General features: G+C 43.7%; 1 protein-coding gene across 3 annotated transcripts in view; it reads right to left on the bottom strand.

Moving 5' to 3' along the window:
* HPS1 (HPS1 biogenesis of lysosomal organelles complex 3 subunit 1) overlaps positions 1 to 13,422 on the bottom strand; it is a 53,616-nt gene continuing 40,194 nt past the window's right edge. For all 3 annotated transcript variants that reach the window (XM_066601113.1, XM_066601112.1, XM_066601111.1), the window contains 4 exons: positions 10,317 to 10,461; positions 5,738 to 5,851; positions 3,606 to 3,688; positions 1 to 1,010 (listed from right to left, as the gene is read on the bottom strand). In XM_066601113.1, the coding sequence (XP_066457210.1) occupies positions 848 to 1,010; positions 3,606 to 3,688; positions 5,738 to 5,851; positions 10,317 to 10,461 (505 nt within the window). In that variant the 3' untranslated portion in view covers positions 1 to 847. The remainder of the gene's footprint in view (positions 1,011 to 3,605; positions 3,689 to 5,737; positions 5,852 to 10,316; positions 10,462 to 13,422) is intronic.

The following is a 13,422-nucleotide window of genomic DNA, read 5'->3' on the forward strand; positions in this document are numbered from 1 at the left end:
TCATGCTCTTGATAATACCCCTTTAATATACAGTATACTTTGACCATTAATACCTGTCTAATACCACTCGTGTATTTTTATTCACACAAACAGCGCTACCCTTACCCACAGGCTGTATATAGTATTGCAGCTCAGCTCCATTCACTTCAATACAAGACATGACACATGGACAAGAGTGGCACTGTATCTGAAAAAGAGAGGATATTTTTTCCCTTAAAGGGGTATTCTGGGCTTTTTTGACCAATGACCTATCCTCTGGATAGAGGTCTGCCACTTGGGATTCCTGTCCACCATCTGATCGCCTGTTCTGCTGTCAGTGTAGTGGGATGGACGTTGTCATTAGTGGTCAGAGGAGAAAGTAGGAGCGCTCGCTTCTCTCCCATTAAAATCAATGAGAGCACCGCGCTGCTCTTACTCTTCCTACTCAGGACAGGACATGATGTCCTGACCATGGTTCTGAGGAGGTGGTTTAGGAGAAGCGCGGCGCTCCCACTGATCTCAATGGGAGTGAAGACAGTGCTCCTGCCTTCTACTCTGACCACCGATGACGAGAATTGTCCCGCTGCACTAATAGCGGGCCAAACAATCAGATGATGGATGGAAGTTTTAAAAGGCGGACCCCTATCTATCATCTACTGATGACCTATCCAGGGAAAAAAGCCTGGAATGCCCCTTTAAGGCCCGTAAGAGCAGATATTTGAAGGGGTTGTTTAAGGTTAAACAGCAGCTTTTGCATCAGTGCACCACCCGTCTTTCTCAAAGCCAATTGTAGGTCAGTACATGTGTGTAAGTGCAGGGAATGGAGCCAGGATGACGGAAGGTGAGACGGTCTCTTCGTAGCGTCACTTTACAGGAGCGGTATACTCGAAGGCTCCCACAGCTTACGAGCCAGATCCCTGCACTGCTGGATGATGAACTCTGGCGGGATGATGCCCAGATGCAGGGTCAGCAGTTCATAGCACTTCACCAGCTCCGCAGGGTGGTTTTTGCTGTAATATCGAAGCAATTTTCTAGATGAAATAGAGAAAACATTTAGGAAATGTGAAACAGAAGCAAAAAAGTTCAACCAGAATTTTAATTTTTTTTTTCATTTGCTAGCATTAAGGAATAGAATATTGTATTACAATTAGAGATGAGCAAGTATACTCGCTAAAGGCAATCGCTCGAGACTGAAGGTTCGGGTGCCGGCAGCGGGCAGGGAGTTGCGGGGGAGAGCGGAGCGGAACGGAGGGGAGATCTCTCTCTCCCCCCCCCCCCGCTCCCTCCTGCTGACTGCCGCTACTCACCGCTCCCCGCGCCGGAACCCGAACCTTCAGTCTCGAGCGGGGGAGATACTCGCTAAAGGCAATGCTCGCTTGAGCAATTGCCTTTAGCGAGTATACTCGCTCATCTCTAATTACAATCTAATAGGGGCATCGCCACCATCTCCGGCTTTGTATTTAGATCACAGAGGTGTCCCAAGCAGGGGTTCCCTTCCATTACATCCACGGGGCTTAATAGCATAAAGGTAGAGTTTGTCCTGTTGTATAGCTCCCAACCATCCCGGATGCAGTGGGACAGTACCAGATTTTGGGGGCTGTCCCACTATCCCAGGCGGCATGCTACATATCCCGATTTTAACTGTATCTGTGTCCTCAGGATGTAGATGTAGCTTAAGACAACAGTGGTGCAGGGAGCCGTCAGCCCCACCATTCATCTTGTGACCTTAGCCGTAAGCAGTGTTTATGTGTCCATGATGACATCAGTGGACACATAGATACTGAGAGTCCCAGGGCCATTGGAACAGGGTGGAGAGGAAGCCCTTGGCACAGGGCACACTTCACCTCAGCTGTCGGTTCCTGCAAACCACCACAAGCAAGATCAAGTCAGGCATGGCGCAGGGATGAGGGGCAGATATGGGCCGCCTTAGCAGTGTCCTCTCCTGCTCAGCCTTCCTGGTCAGTGAGTGAGGGGTCCAGAGAGCAACCACACATGGGAGTCGCTATGGGGGCACTTTTGCTGTGACCGGAGTCGCTATGGGGGCATTTTTGCTGTGAAGGGGGTCACTAAGAGGCACCATTACTGTGACGGGGTCACCAAGAGGCACCATTACTGTGACGGGGTCACCAAGAGGCACTATTACTGTTAGTAACCCTTCAGCCTTATATAGAGTGAGCCTTCTCCCGTTCATTGAACATGCATCTTATTCTAGAACGTCTGGTGTAAACGTAGGAAATAATGAGACATTTTCCCTTTAGTCAATGAAGTGAAATAAAGAAAAGCTGTTTGCATCTAATTAACATTTAAACCAATTGTTGAGCAGGGAGATGATAATGTGAAATCTCGCAGGAGCACTTCACAACGACAATCTACCAGTGTTTTTTTCACGCCAGTAAATATGCAGCAGATGTGAATAAAAGGCGGCCATAGACATTAAAGGGGAAAACGCAAAGATTATCCTCTGACGTGTCATAGATACAAGTGGTTCTTAAGGGGCTCATTCATTTTAATGCTCGGGGCCTAAAATCATCCCCAGTCTGTCTCTGGCATAGAATGTTTCAGATATGTCTGAGTAGAGCCAAAAAGGGCTGGATGCCATATAGACCACTACAGCCCATATATACTCCAGTCCAGAGGTGGTCTCAACTCATTTACGCCAACCTTTTAAAAAATTTGGGGCCTTTTTACCTGGATCTCAATTTTGCACGGCCCCTTATGCTAGAGTTGAAAAAAACTGCAATTTTGGCACCTGCACCAAGTTAGCAACTTTGTGTGCCGGAAAACTAGTGAACAAGAAATAATACACATGCCCCTTTGCGTTTCAATTCCGCAGCATAAGATCTGCTTGCTGTCAGTGACTTGCAACGTTCTTGACTCGCACCGATACAGTAAACACATCAGCGATACAAATCTATACACTATCCTGATAGTTGCTACAACGTGCAGGAAAGGGCTCATTCACATCAGCGTTTTGCTTTCCCTTTTTCACCGATTCATTCTTTTTATGAAATGGGTAGCAAAACAGAATTAAAATGGAACAAAAAAACGTAAAACGACAGTTTGGGTTGTGCTAGCAGCTCAGGCAGGCACATGCAGAGGAAAAAAAAAAAAATTAAACAAAAAAACGGATTTCTATCCGTTTTTCTATTGCATTTCGTTTACATCTATTTTTAATGGATCCATTTTGTCCCTGGTTTGTCTTCCTTCCCTTCTGCACGTGGTCGTTTATTTCACTTACAATAATGGGAAGCAGATGGAAGACTGAACTGAGCATAACTGAAGATCAGAAACTCCCAATGAAATCAATGGGGAGGAAAACTGAGCTTTTTTTTTTTTGCGTTTTGCTGATCCTGTGATGAAACGGCAAAAATAAAAAGCAAAAACACAAATGCTAACAAGCCCTCACATGTATCAGTCTGGAGTTCTGAGAATTCATTGTCTTGATGGAATACAACTGAAACCAATTCAACCAGTCGCTGAGATTTTTAGCCTTTGGTTTTAAACAAGAATGCTTCCATTCACTGACAGCAAGCAGAAATATTGAAACGGTGAGGAATTGGAGCGCAAAAGTATATTAGAAAGTTGCAGAACTTCTCATTCAACAAAAGTTACACCTATCCCATTACCGATAATATTCTCCTGCCAGCATCCCTATTGGAGCAGAGTCATCTCCTAGTACCGGCACATCGATGGCTTCCAGTTTCTCACCCTGATATATGAAGAGAAAACACAAGTGAGTTTTATACATTATATACACAGTATTACAAGGCTACGATGTGCATTTGAAACTGGACTTAGGCTCTGTTCACATTAGTGTTGGGGATTCTGCTTTCCTGCTCCATTAAGGAGGCCAGAAAACGGAATCCCCTGGCCAACCGATTCTGTTTTATGACAGTATTAAAATGACACAGAGCAGACCCCATTAACTATAATAGGGTCTATTCAGTTTCTGTAATTCTGTCCAGCATTATCAAATGAAAATGTCCTGCAGGCAAGGATTACTTCGTCCAACTTTTCACGGCAGATCTGCACTGGATTCCCTAAGAGGAGCCTCTGGTGCAGATGTGAACAGAGACTAAGTGATACTTCTATGGCTCAGGGATAAATAGAATTCATTATTAGACACCTTTATTACCACCAATTAGAGGTGAGCGAACCAAAACAGTCAAACCTTGTTTTGGGTTAAACTTTGCTAAAAGTTCAGTTCAGCACAAATCTTAGTTTTCCTTCTTTTAAAGCAGAAAAAGAAGAAAAAAATAAAAGAACAAAGAAGGTAGAAAAAAAAGGTAAAAGAAGAATCATAGCGTGGTAGAGTTGGAAGGGACCTCCAGGGTCATCGGGTCCAACCCCCTGCTCAGTGCAGGATCACCAAATCATCCCAGACAGATATTTGTCCAGCCTTTGTTTGAAGACTTCCATTGAAGGAGAACTCACCACCTCCCATGGTAACCTGTTCCACTCATTGATCACCCTCACTGTCTAATATTTAATCTCTGTCTCCTCCCTTACAGTTTCATCCCATTGCTTCTAGTCTTTCCTTGTGCAGATGAGAATAGGGCTGATCCCTCTGCAGTGTGACAGCCCTTCAGATATTTGTAGACAGCTATTAAGTCTCCTCTCAGCCTTCTTTCCCAAGCTAAACATTCCCAGATCCTTTAACCGTTCCTCATAGGACATGATTTGCAGACCGCTCACCATCTTGGTAACTCTTCTCTCAACTTGCTTCAGTTTGTTGATGTATTTTTTAAAGAAAAAGAAGGAAAAAGAAGACAGAAAAGGAGAAGCAGGAGGAGAAAAAAGACAACTAAGGAAAAAGATAACAGAGAAAGAAAAAGGGAAAAAGAAGAAGGAAAAGGAAGAAAGAAAAAAGGAAAAATTAATTTGGTCCTAGAACAACTCAAATGTACTACGATAGACTCCTAAGTGATTTAAGAGTGTTATACAGGACTTTTATGATTCTTAGTAGAGATGAGCGAGTATACTCGCTAAGGCACATTACTCGAGCGAGATCTCCCCTCCGTTCCTCCCCCACATCTTTAGAGACGAGCGGGGAGATACTCTGCTAAGGCACTACTCGCTCGAGTAATGTGCCTTAGTGAGTATACTCGCTCATCTCTAATTCTTAGGCAGTGTTAGACACCTGTATTAGGGGTATCGGTAAAGCTTCGGTTCAGTGAACTAATTTGGCCTAAACCACACTTTTTGCCTAAATTCGTGAGCCAGCTGAACCAAACTTTTTAAGTTTGCTCACTCTTACCACCAATATTCATTTCCATCAGTTCCATATCAAACCCCTCCTATTTCTGGCATGAATATCCTCCAGCATGGTCGCTCCTCACCAGTTGGAAACCCACTAATACACAATATCATAAATCTAGTCACTGGTAGCAAACCTAGAGACAGTTATACCATATGTGCAATGGTCCTCCAGCCATCATAGAAAGTAGCACAGCTTCCCACAGCCTTCTAGGCTTTCACTTAGACATCAGAGGCCTGGGTGGTCAGATGCCCGCTCCTCAGGGTCAGGGCGGGATTATACAAGGAGGAGTTGGTGCCACATTCATGTACTAGTTTTGGCCCTTGCTTTCTGCTTAACATTGGGCTGTGGTCTGATGCATCTACACCTCCCCACATGTACTGCGGTCCTTCAGTATTACTAAATATAAAAAGTAACTCTGTAATTAACACCATATGACTCATTCTGAGTCTGTGCAAAAGGGAAGCCGCAAAAGTGATAAAGCATATGAAAAACACTTACCGCTTCATTCTCAAACCACAGGAAATAGCAACAATAATAATCCCCGTCTCGAAAGGTTAGCGTTGTGTATCCCTTCTGAAGGTAGCGGCGAGACAAATCAATTAGAAACCAAACCTAGGAGGAGATACAATGCTATATATGATCAGCCTTTGGTCGTTCATACACCTTACCTGAATAACAAGTGCTTCATGTGTAAAAGGAGCACTCTAGATAAAAATGATTAATTGTATTAAGCCGAATGTAGATCCTCAGGGATGGAGTGTGACAGATTTGAAGATCACCCAGTCATGCTCCACCCCCTCAGACCCTGCACCAGGCATAGCATAATGTATTAGTTTTACCTTGACTGTTCCTTCCAGAGCCTGGTTCATTATAGAATATCCATTAACGTATAAAAGGGGCACTAATGTTTCAGACAACTTTTGCTCATCTACTAGTTTGTGTTAGTTTCAGCATTTCTCTAATATACTTGCATTAAAAAGTTTGTTGCTCTGCCACTGTAAATCATGTTTGATGTAGCTGCCACTAGGGGGGGGGGGCTCCCTTCCAGCTTCTCTGCAATCCACTATCTGTTAGGTACAGAGCTTCTGTAGTAACAAGGTCACCGGAATGTATCCACACCAACAGGGGGAGGTGATATCTTCACAGGCTGACAGATCTGCAGACATTCTGATAAGGAGGTCCACAGGCTCTACCTGTTGCTGTTACAGCTTGTGCGCACATTGTCGTAGGTTTGCTAACCATTTGCACAGAATGTCCCTAAATGCCTGATCGTCCTGGGTAACCAGAGTGACGGGCATTCAGATACTGACTCCATGCTAATTGCACCAGAAACAGTGCAATGCAGAAGGGGAAGTAAGGGCAAGGAATTCAGGACAGGGAACTACTTGGAGAATGCTATACTCTCTAAAAGTGGATTGCAAACAGCAAAAAAATGGGGAAGCCCGCCTGAAAATCTGAATTTACAAATATGAAACAGGGTGCAAACATCAGCAAAGGAGAGGATAAGAAGAACCTGGTGTACTTTAGAAAACGTTAAGGGTGTTGTCTAATTATTAGGGATGTCACAGGGTTAGCCCATTAGGATCATCCTCTATCATTTAGAGTGGAGAACCACTAGAAAGACGTTTTTGCTCAGGTGGACAAAGTACAACCAGGTAATCTATTGCAAAAGATGCTTCTGGATGGGTACCTTGAATTATTAAATTGCCCATGCAGTAAAACACAGGATCTCGGGTGTGCTCACTGGGCACCAGAGGAGCTAGACCATTTGCCAGCTTGAGGATTCGATTCAAATGAGGGGTTTGTTAAGTTGGTCTATGTCAGATCGTTGAAATGTGTTACTGCACAATCCACTACCAGCACTCCCTGGCTCCTGTATGAATTTGCAAAATTTCCGGACGCACCACTATGTGCACAAAATAGACGGGTCACGCATGTATGCAAGGGGTTTTACGGGACTGCACTACTGTTGACATATCCTCACGATAAATCATCAATATTTATTAGTGGGGTCCCTCACTTGGGATTCTCGCCAGTCAGGTGATTGAAGTTATAGCAGTGCTTTGGTGAATGTATCTAGACATAAAACTCGCACAGAAATACACCCACTGTAAATAATAGGTTGTATTTAAATGGTCAAGATAGAAAAATAGCATCACGTGCTACTTTTGGGTGATCTCGACCATTATTTTCTATGGGGCCACAAAATCTAAAAAATTGCATCACATGTTGATGTGATTGTCATGTGAGTGTGATGCGATTTTCTATTTCTCTTATTGATATAACATGCAATTTTCATGTGCGTATTTTAAAAAAAACAAAAAAAACCCCGCATGTACTGCAATGCGTTTTTCTCAGATATCGCGCTTGTCCTTTTGAATATAGCCTAAGGTCTATAGCACCCGTTGTTTTCAATTAGTATTCTCTCCCAGCTTCTGAGTGGCTGATCTGCCCTGTTATAAATAAATACCCAAACTTTAGAATAATCCCACAGGTTTGCCTTTCAGGAACCAGAAAAGGCTGGGTGAAAAATCCTTTTGTTCCACAGTAAACCCTGCCTGCGGTCCTGTCTGTGCCACTTTTAATTGCTTTCCACAAGATTACAATGGGAGGGCTCATGTTATCTTTTGCATGTTGAGTAATAATGGAATATTCGCACCAGCAGAACATGAAAAAAAAACAAAAAAAAACAACAGGTGTAGTGATTGTGAAGCAAATTATCTAACAAAACAGAATATTCCAGGAGTTTAATCTCCAAAGACCCTGAATGTAATAGGTTTTTAATGCAAATTTTCTACAAATTACCAATTAATTAGTGTAAGTTTTATTCAAACACCTGCTTGCAAAGATTATGAGTGGTGTGCAACTTGTAGCTCTCCAGCTGAACTACAACTCCCAGCATGCCTTTGTCAGAGTTTCACAACAGCTGGAGAGCCAAAAGTTGCATGCTGGGAGGTATATACTGAAGGGCCACTTTATTAGAAACAGCCATCTAGTAGCATGTTGGACCTACTCTGACCCCAGAACTGCAGCAATTCATCATGGCATAAATTCCACTAGATGTTGAAATCATTCTGCAGGAATATCGGCCCCTGCGGACAGGAAGCTTCTTGCAGTTTCCACATGGAGGCACTGACATGTTCTGACCAGCTGACAGGAAGGGGTCATCGATTCATGCTGCTTGGACAAAAATCTGGCCTCCTATCAGCACAGTGCAACAGAAATCTGGATTGATTTGACCAGGAAAGCTTTTTCCGCTGCTCAGCGATCCAATTATTGCGCTCTTTTGCCCACTTGAGTCGCGCCTTTCCGTTTCTCTTAGAAAACAATGGAGCTGCAACTGGTTGTTTGCCGATATAGCCCATCTGTGGTAAGCAATGATGAGTTATGAGTTTGGACACATTAATTGGAGCACCAGCACTGTGTTCTGCTACAATTTGCTTTTCTATGCAGCGCCTGTTCATCAGAATAATTCTTAACATCCTCCTCTGACCCCTTTTGGTGCAAAGCCAAGCAGCTAGGGCTGGTGTGAACAGATTCAGGATCTGTGGGTTGTAAGAATAGTGGGGCCATGTAGCGGTTGGGATCTGTGACAGGGGCCGACCTTGTACATCCATCTTGTCCTGGGGACTACCCTGGTTGTTCTCCAACCGGTAGCACTGGTGTGGTGCTAAGAGACCGACGAGGAAGTCCACGATGTGAGAAATCCCGGCTCTCCCATGATGCTTGCAACAAGTGGAACTTTATTTTAACAAAGGCACAGCTTCTGGTTCTCCCGATAGTCTGGGGAATTAGATGCCTGCAGGTTTCTCTCCTCCTTGAAAAATTAATCAACTTTTCTACAGCATACAGGCAGAGCTTCACTTCAGCATACATGTGCTGCAGTAGCACATCTTAGCTCATCTCTTAGCTTCACAGCTTCCCTGCTGTGTATTGAGCCTAGCTCATGTGCACTCACTTTTCTAACATTGACTTGCAGGAATGCTGCCTTCTAATAGGTGGCGCTGCAGAGGTATTGTTCCATCTCTCTTATTTGCATTATACCCAGAGGTGCATGAATGGCCCTATAAGTCTCCTCACTCACGCATCTGCTAGGTGCTCTCCCTAAGGAGAAAAGATAGCGTTCCTGACACACATCACAGGCCTCTTGCTAGCCAAGACAGAAACCTACTGCACACAGATGAGGGGCAAACACCCCGAAACAGCTGTCCGTGTATGGATTCTGGCTTTCAATTCCCAGTCATTGTTACAAGGCTTGTATAAAGAGTCTATCATTGACTTGCAGGAATGCTGCCTTCTAATAGGTGGCACTGTATAGATATTGTTCCATCTCCCTTGTTTTCACGTTTCCTTTCACTTTCTCTACTACTCTGCTCTAGCAGCAGGGTGGGAACTGCCCTCTATTTATGTATTCCAGGCAACCAGGGACCAGCGCATAGCACATGGCAGTGCACAATCTCCCCCAGGCACCAAGGGTGAATATCTTGAACTACCCTGTTTCCCTGAAAATAAGACATAGCATGATTTTCCAGAATTTTTGAGGATGCAAAATGATTTTTCAGGCTTTTTGAGGATGCTTGAAATATAAGCCCTACTCCAAAATTAAGCCCTGCTAACAGTTAATTTAAAAAGTCAATTTAAATAGTGTCCAGGCAGCTATACATGTAAAAAAGTTAAACCTTTTTGAACAAAAATTAATATAAGACACTGTCTTATTTTCGGGGAAACCCGGTATGTAAAACATTACAAAACAGTGAATACAATATAAAACAGTGCCATCAACATAATAAAGTGGCCCTTCAGTGCAGTACCACAAGAGCTGGAGGGACAGATGTTGTATGCTTGGCGTTGTACTTGCACAGCTTTCTCTTGCCTTACAGTATTTGTTTGCCTCAGTCTTTCTTCCCACATCTCGCCCATTACAAATTCCGCCCGACTCCGGGCACATTTCCACGCACTTACTGAAAACTATTCTGTTACTCTTTGTCAAAGTGTTTTCTTTAAAGATTTGCAGACTCATCTGTTAATGCCGCTCACTAAGCACATTAGCCACGCCGAATGCTTTCACTGAAAATACCTTGTTTTTTATAAAATTCGCCAATAGGCTGTTTCCGAGCTCTGTAGTGGATTTATCTTCAGTGTTCATGGAAGGGGCGACCATTTGTCCTACTGTGCGATCCACATAAATAAAGTGCACCAAGCCAGGAAATTCTTCTAAGTAAGTGAATAGAAAGGTTAAGGAAAATATTTTCATTTTCCATTTTCTCAGTCTATAGAAAAGCTTCACAGGAGCGGCTTTTATGTTTTCGTATACAAATAAACTGCAGTAATAGGATCAAGACACGGACCTCCAAACCACTTATAAAACACATTACAGCAGCTATTGCGCAAAAGCAGCTGTTTAACACTTTGCAATCCAATTTTGGATTCAGGGTTTCTAGGGGGTTCTCTTTTTCTGCTATTATACAATGGCGCCATCTGCTGGCTAGAGCCGGTACTGCAGTATGGGACATGCTGGAGAGGCCCCTGACAACAGAGCGGCCAGTAATATACAGTAAGAATTCCCTGCTGGACGTCTTCCGACATCGGAGCTGTACAGCCTTCAATCAGAATGTCTTTTCACGTCAGACAGTGGATTGGAAAGGATTAAAAGGGTTTTTCCGGGACCAAGTTATTGATGACCTATCCTCAGGTGAATGCTGCTGTCACTTCAGTCTATACCAGGCACAGCACCGTACATTGAATAGCAGCTACGCCCAGTATTGCAACTTATTCCCATTCACTTGAATGGGACATGAGCAGCTCTCAGGCCATGTGACTGATAAACATGACATCACACCTGAGAATAAGCCTCATCATACACCCAAGCATCGCAGTCTTTAAAATCAGGATAAGTCATCTATAATCCCAAAAAAAGTCTTTAAAAGGGGTTGTCTCATGAAGATGTCACATTAGGGCATATGGATAAAGAGAGGAGTCAACCACACAGGGCGCTCCTCTGTCAGCAGAGACACACAAAGAGAGGCATTTTGCTCTGGTGCACCATCTTTCTAGATCTTACAAGGAGGGGCATTCATTGGAGTCGTGCTAGGAGAGAGGAAGAGAGAGCTGCCTCAGTTATTGTCTGGACACAGAGCTGTTCACTAAGCTGCTGTTGAGACCACACTAGTCATTAAAAGATAAACCTGCTCATTTTGAGAGTTCCCAACCTTCGTTTTAGCCATATTACCGCATTTCTTGATTGCCAAGACAATTTTTCTAAAGAGTTTACCATGTAAAAAGAAACCTGGAGCATTAAAATCACCAAATACAATTCTAAATCCCAACCCCAACCTATAAAACTCTGTCCAATTTGTCTCTTCCCTGCATTTCATCATCACCACCACGCACTAATATCCAGGTTGCTTTAATGCAACCATGACTGGCCTTAGCTAGATGTGAGCCATGCGGTCACACAGAATGCTGGCCATTAGCTTGTACAGGGTACACAAGGTGGATGTAGATTGGGGATGATCGCCCGCGTTTGCTCCACCTGGTCAGATGATCTTCATCCTCCACGTGGCAGTGTTTTATGAAGTTAAATGAATCTTCCTCCTCCTGGCTGTCTCCTCAGGTGCTGCTGTAAGTCCAATGCCTGCCCCCACCCACCCACACACACCATTGTTTAGTTAAGGCCAGCACTAAGTGCAACTACCCTTCTTCAGAACTGCGAGTTATGGAGAAGTGTGAGGCTTCAGCTCCCTCCCCCCTCTCACAGCATGAAGTCACACATACACACACACACAGGTGAAGAAGAGGGGGGGGACTGCAGCAGCATCCCCCAGTGTTTTACATTACTCTAAAGAGATTCTGGGGGACTGAGAAAGTTTTTGAATACTTACTGAAAGCCTGTAAATAAAATTACAGGTTGCCAAAAGGTGAGGAAAATGCCATTACCACCAAATAAGATGTATTACAAAGTGTTATATACTCTAGAGAAAAAAACAGAACTAACTAGAAGCAATAAGCTCATTAGAGCCGTGTCCTCTCCCCTCATGTACCCTTTAAACACAGTTCTGCACTTCACATTGTATTCTGCACCATTTTCATGTTTGCACTTGTTATAACGTATTGTCTGTAAGATATTGTGTTATGTAAGAATAATGCCGCCTCTCCTGATTATATTCCTTTACAATTCTATTTTAAAGCCACTTTCATTAACAGGTTTCACATATTCTGCATGTTAACAGAAGGAGGAATAGTTCAGAGATGATTGTGGGCATGCTCTACTAGCAGTATCTGGTGTGGATGAGAATATCGCCATCTAGTGTTAGACATGTGAAACACAAGATAGTGAACAATCTACCAAAAGTAATTGGACACCTGAGCAAAAATAAAAAGTAGCGTTTATTCACATACTTTGGGGGGGGGGGGGGGGGGGGGGGGGGGCTCCTTGGCTCTAATGACATTGGATACTCTCTGTGGCATACTTTCCACTAATGTCTGATACACTTCAGCCGGTATTTCTCTCCATGCATCCTGCAAACATCTGACGAGTTGCCTGAAAGAAGATGCATTGGCTCGTCTACCATTGTGTAAGCAGTGTCGTCATTGATTAGTTGTGCAATAGAAGAGCGTTCAATGGAGTGATGAATCGCGCTGCTCTATCTTCACATCAGATGGATGTACCTGGCTGGGAAATGCCTGTTGCCTGAGTGTGATGTGCCAACAGTTGAGTACAGAAGAAGTTCTGTTATGGCCTGGGGATGTTTTACATGGTGCGGTCTTGTCACTACAACCAACTAGCCAAGAACCATGAACACAGAGGGGGACCTTGACACTCTAGACAATGTGACAATGTGGCAATAGTCTGGGAATGATCAGCACTACTTCCAACAAGACAACGTGCCTTGTCACAAAATCCAACGCTGTTTACGTCATATTGATATGTAGGTTCCACGATCTGACTGACTGCACAGAGTCCTGACATGAATCCTACTGAACATCTTTGGTACGAACTAAAACGTCAGGACATAGGAGCAGCAGCCATCTTCTCTGAGAAAGCTCACCACTAGGCATTTGCAGGATACATAGAGGGAAATTCCAGTTGAAATGTATCAGACGATAGTAGAAAGTATACCATGGAGACTATCTGATGTCATTGGTGCCAAAGGATCCCCACTAAGTACTAACATATGGAAATA

Source organism: Eleutherodactylus coqui, chromosome 4 (genome assembly GCF_035609145.1).
Source record: "Eleutherodactylus coqui strain aEleCoq1 chromosome 4, aEleCoq1.hap1, whole genome shotgun sequence".
NCBI lineage: Eukaryota > Metazoa > Chordata > Amphibia > Anura > Eleutherodactylidae > Eleutherodactylus > Eleutherodactylus coqui.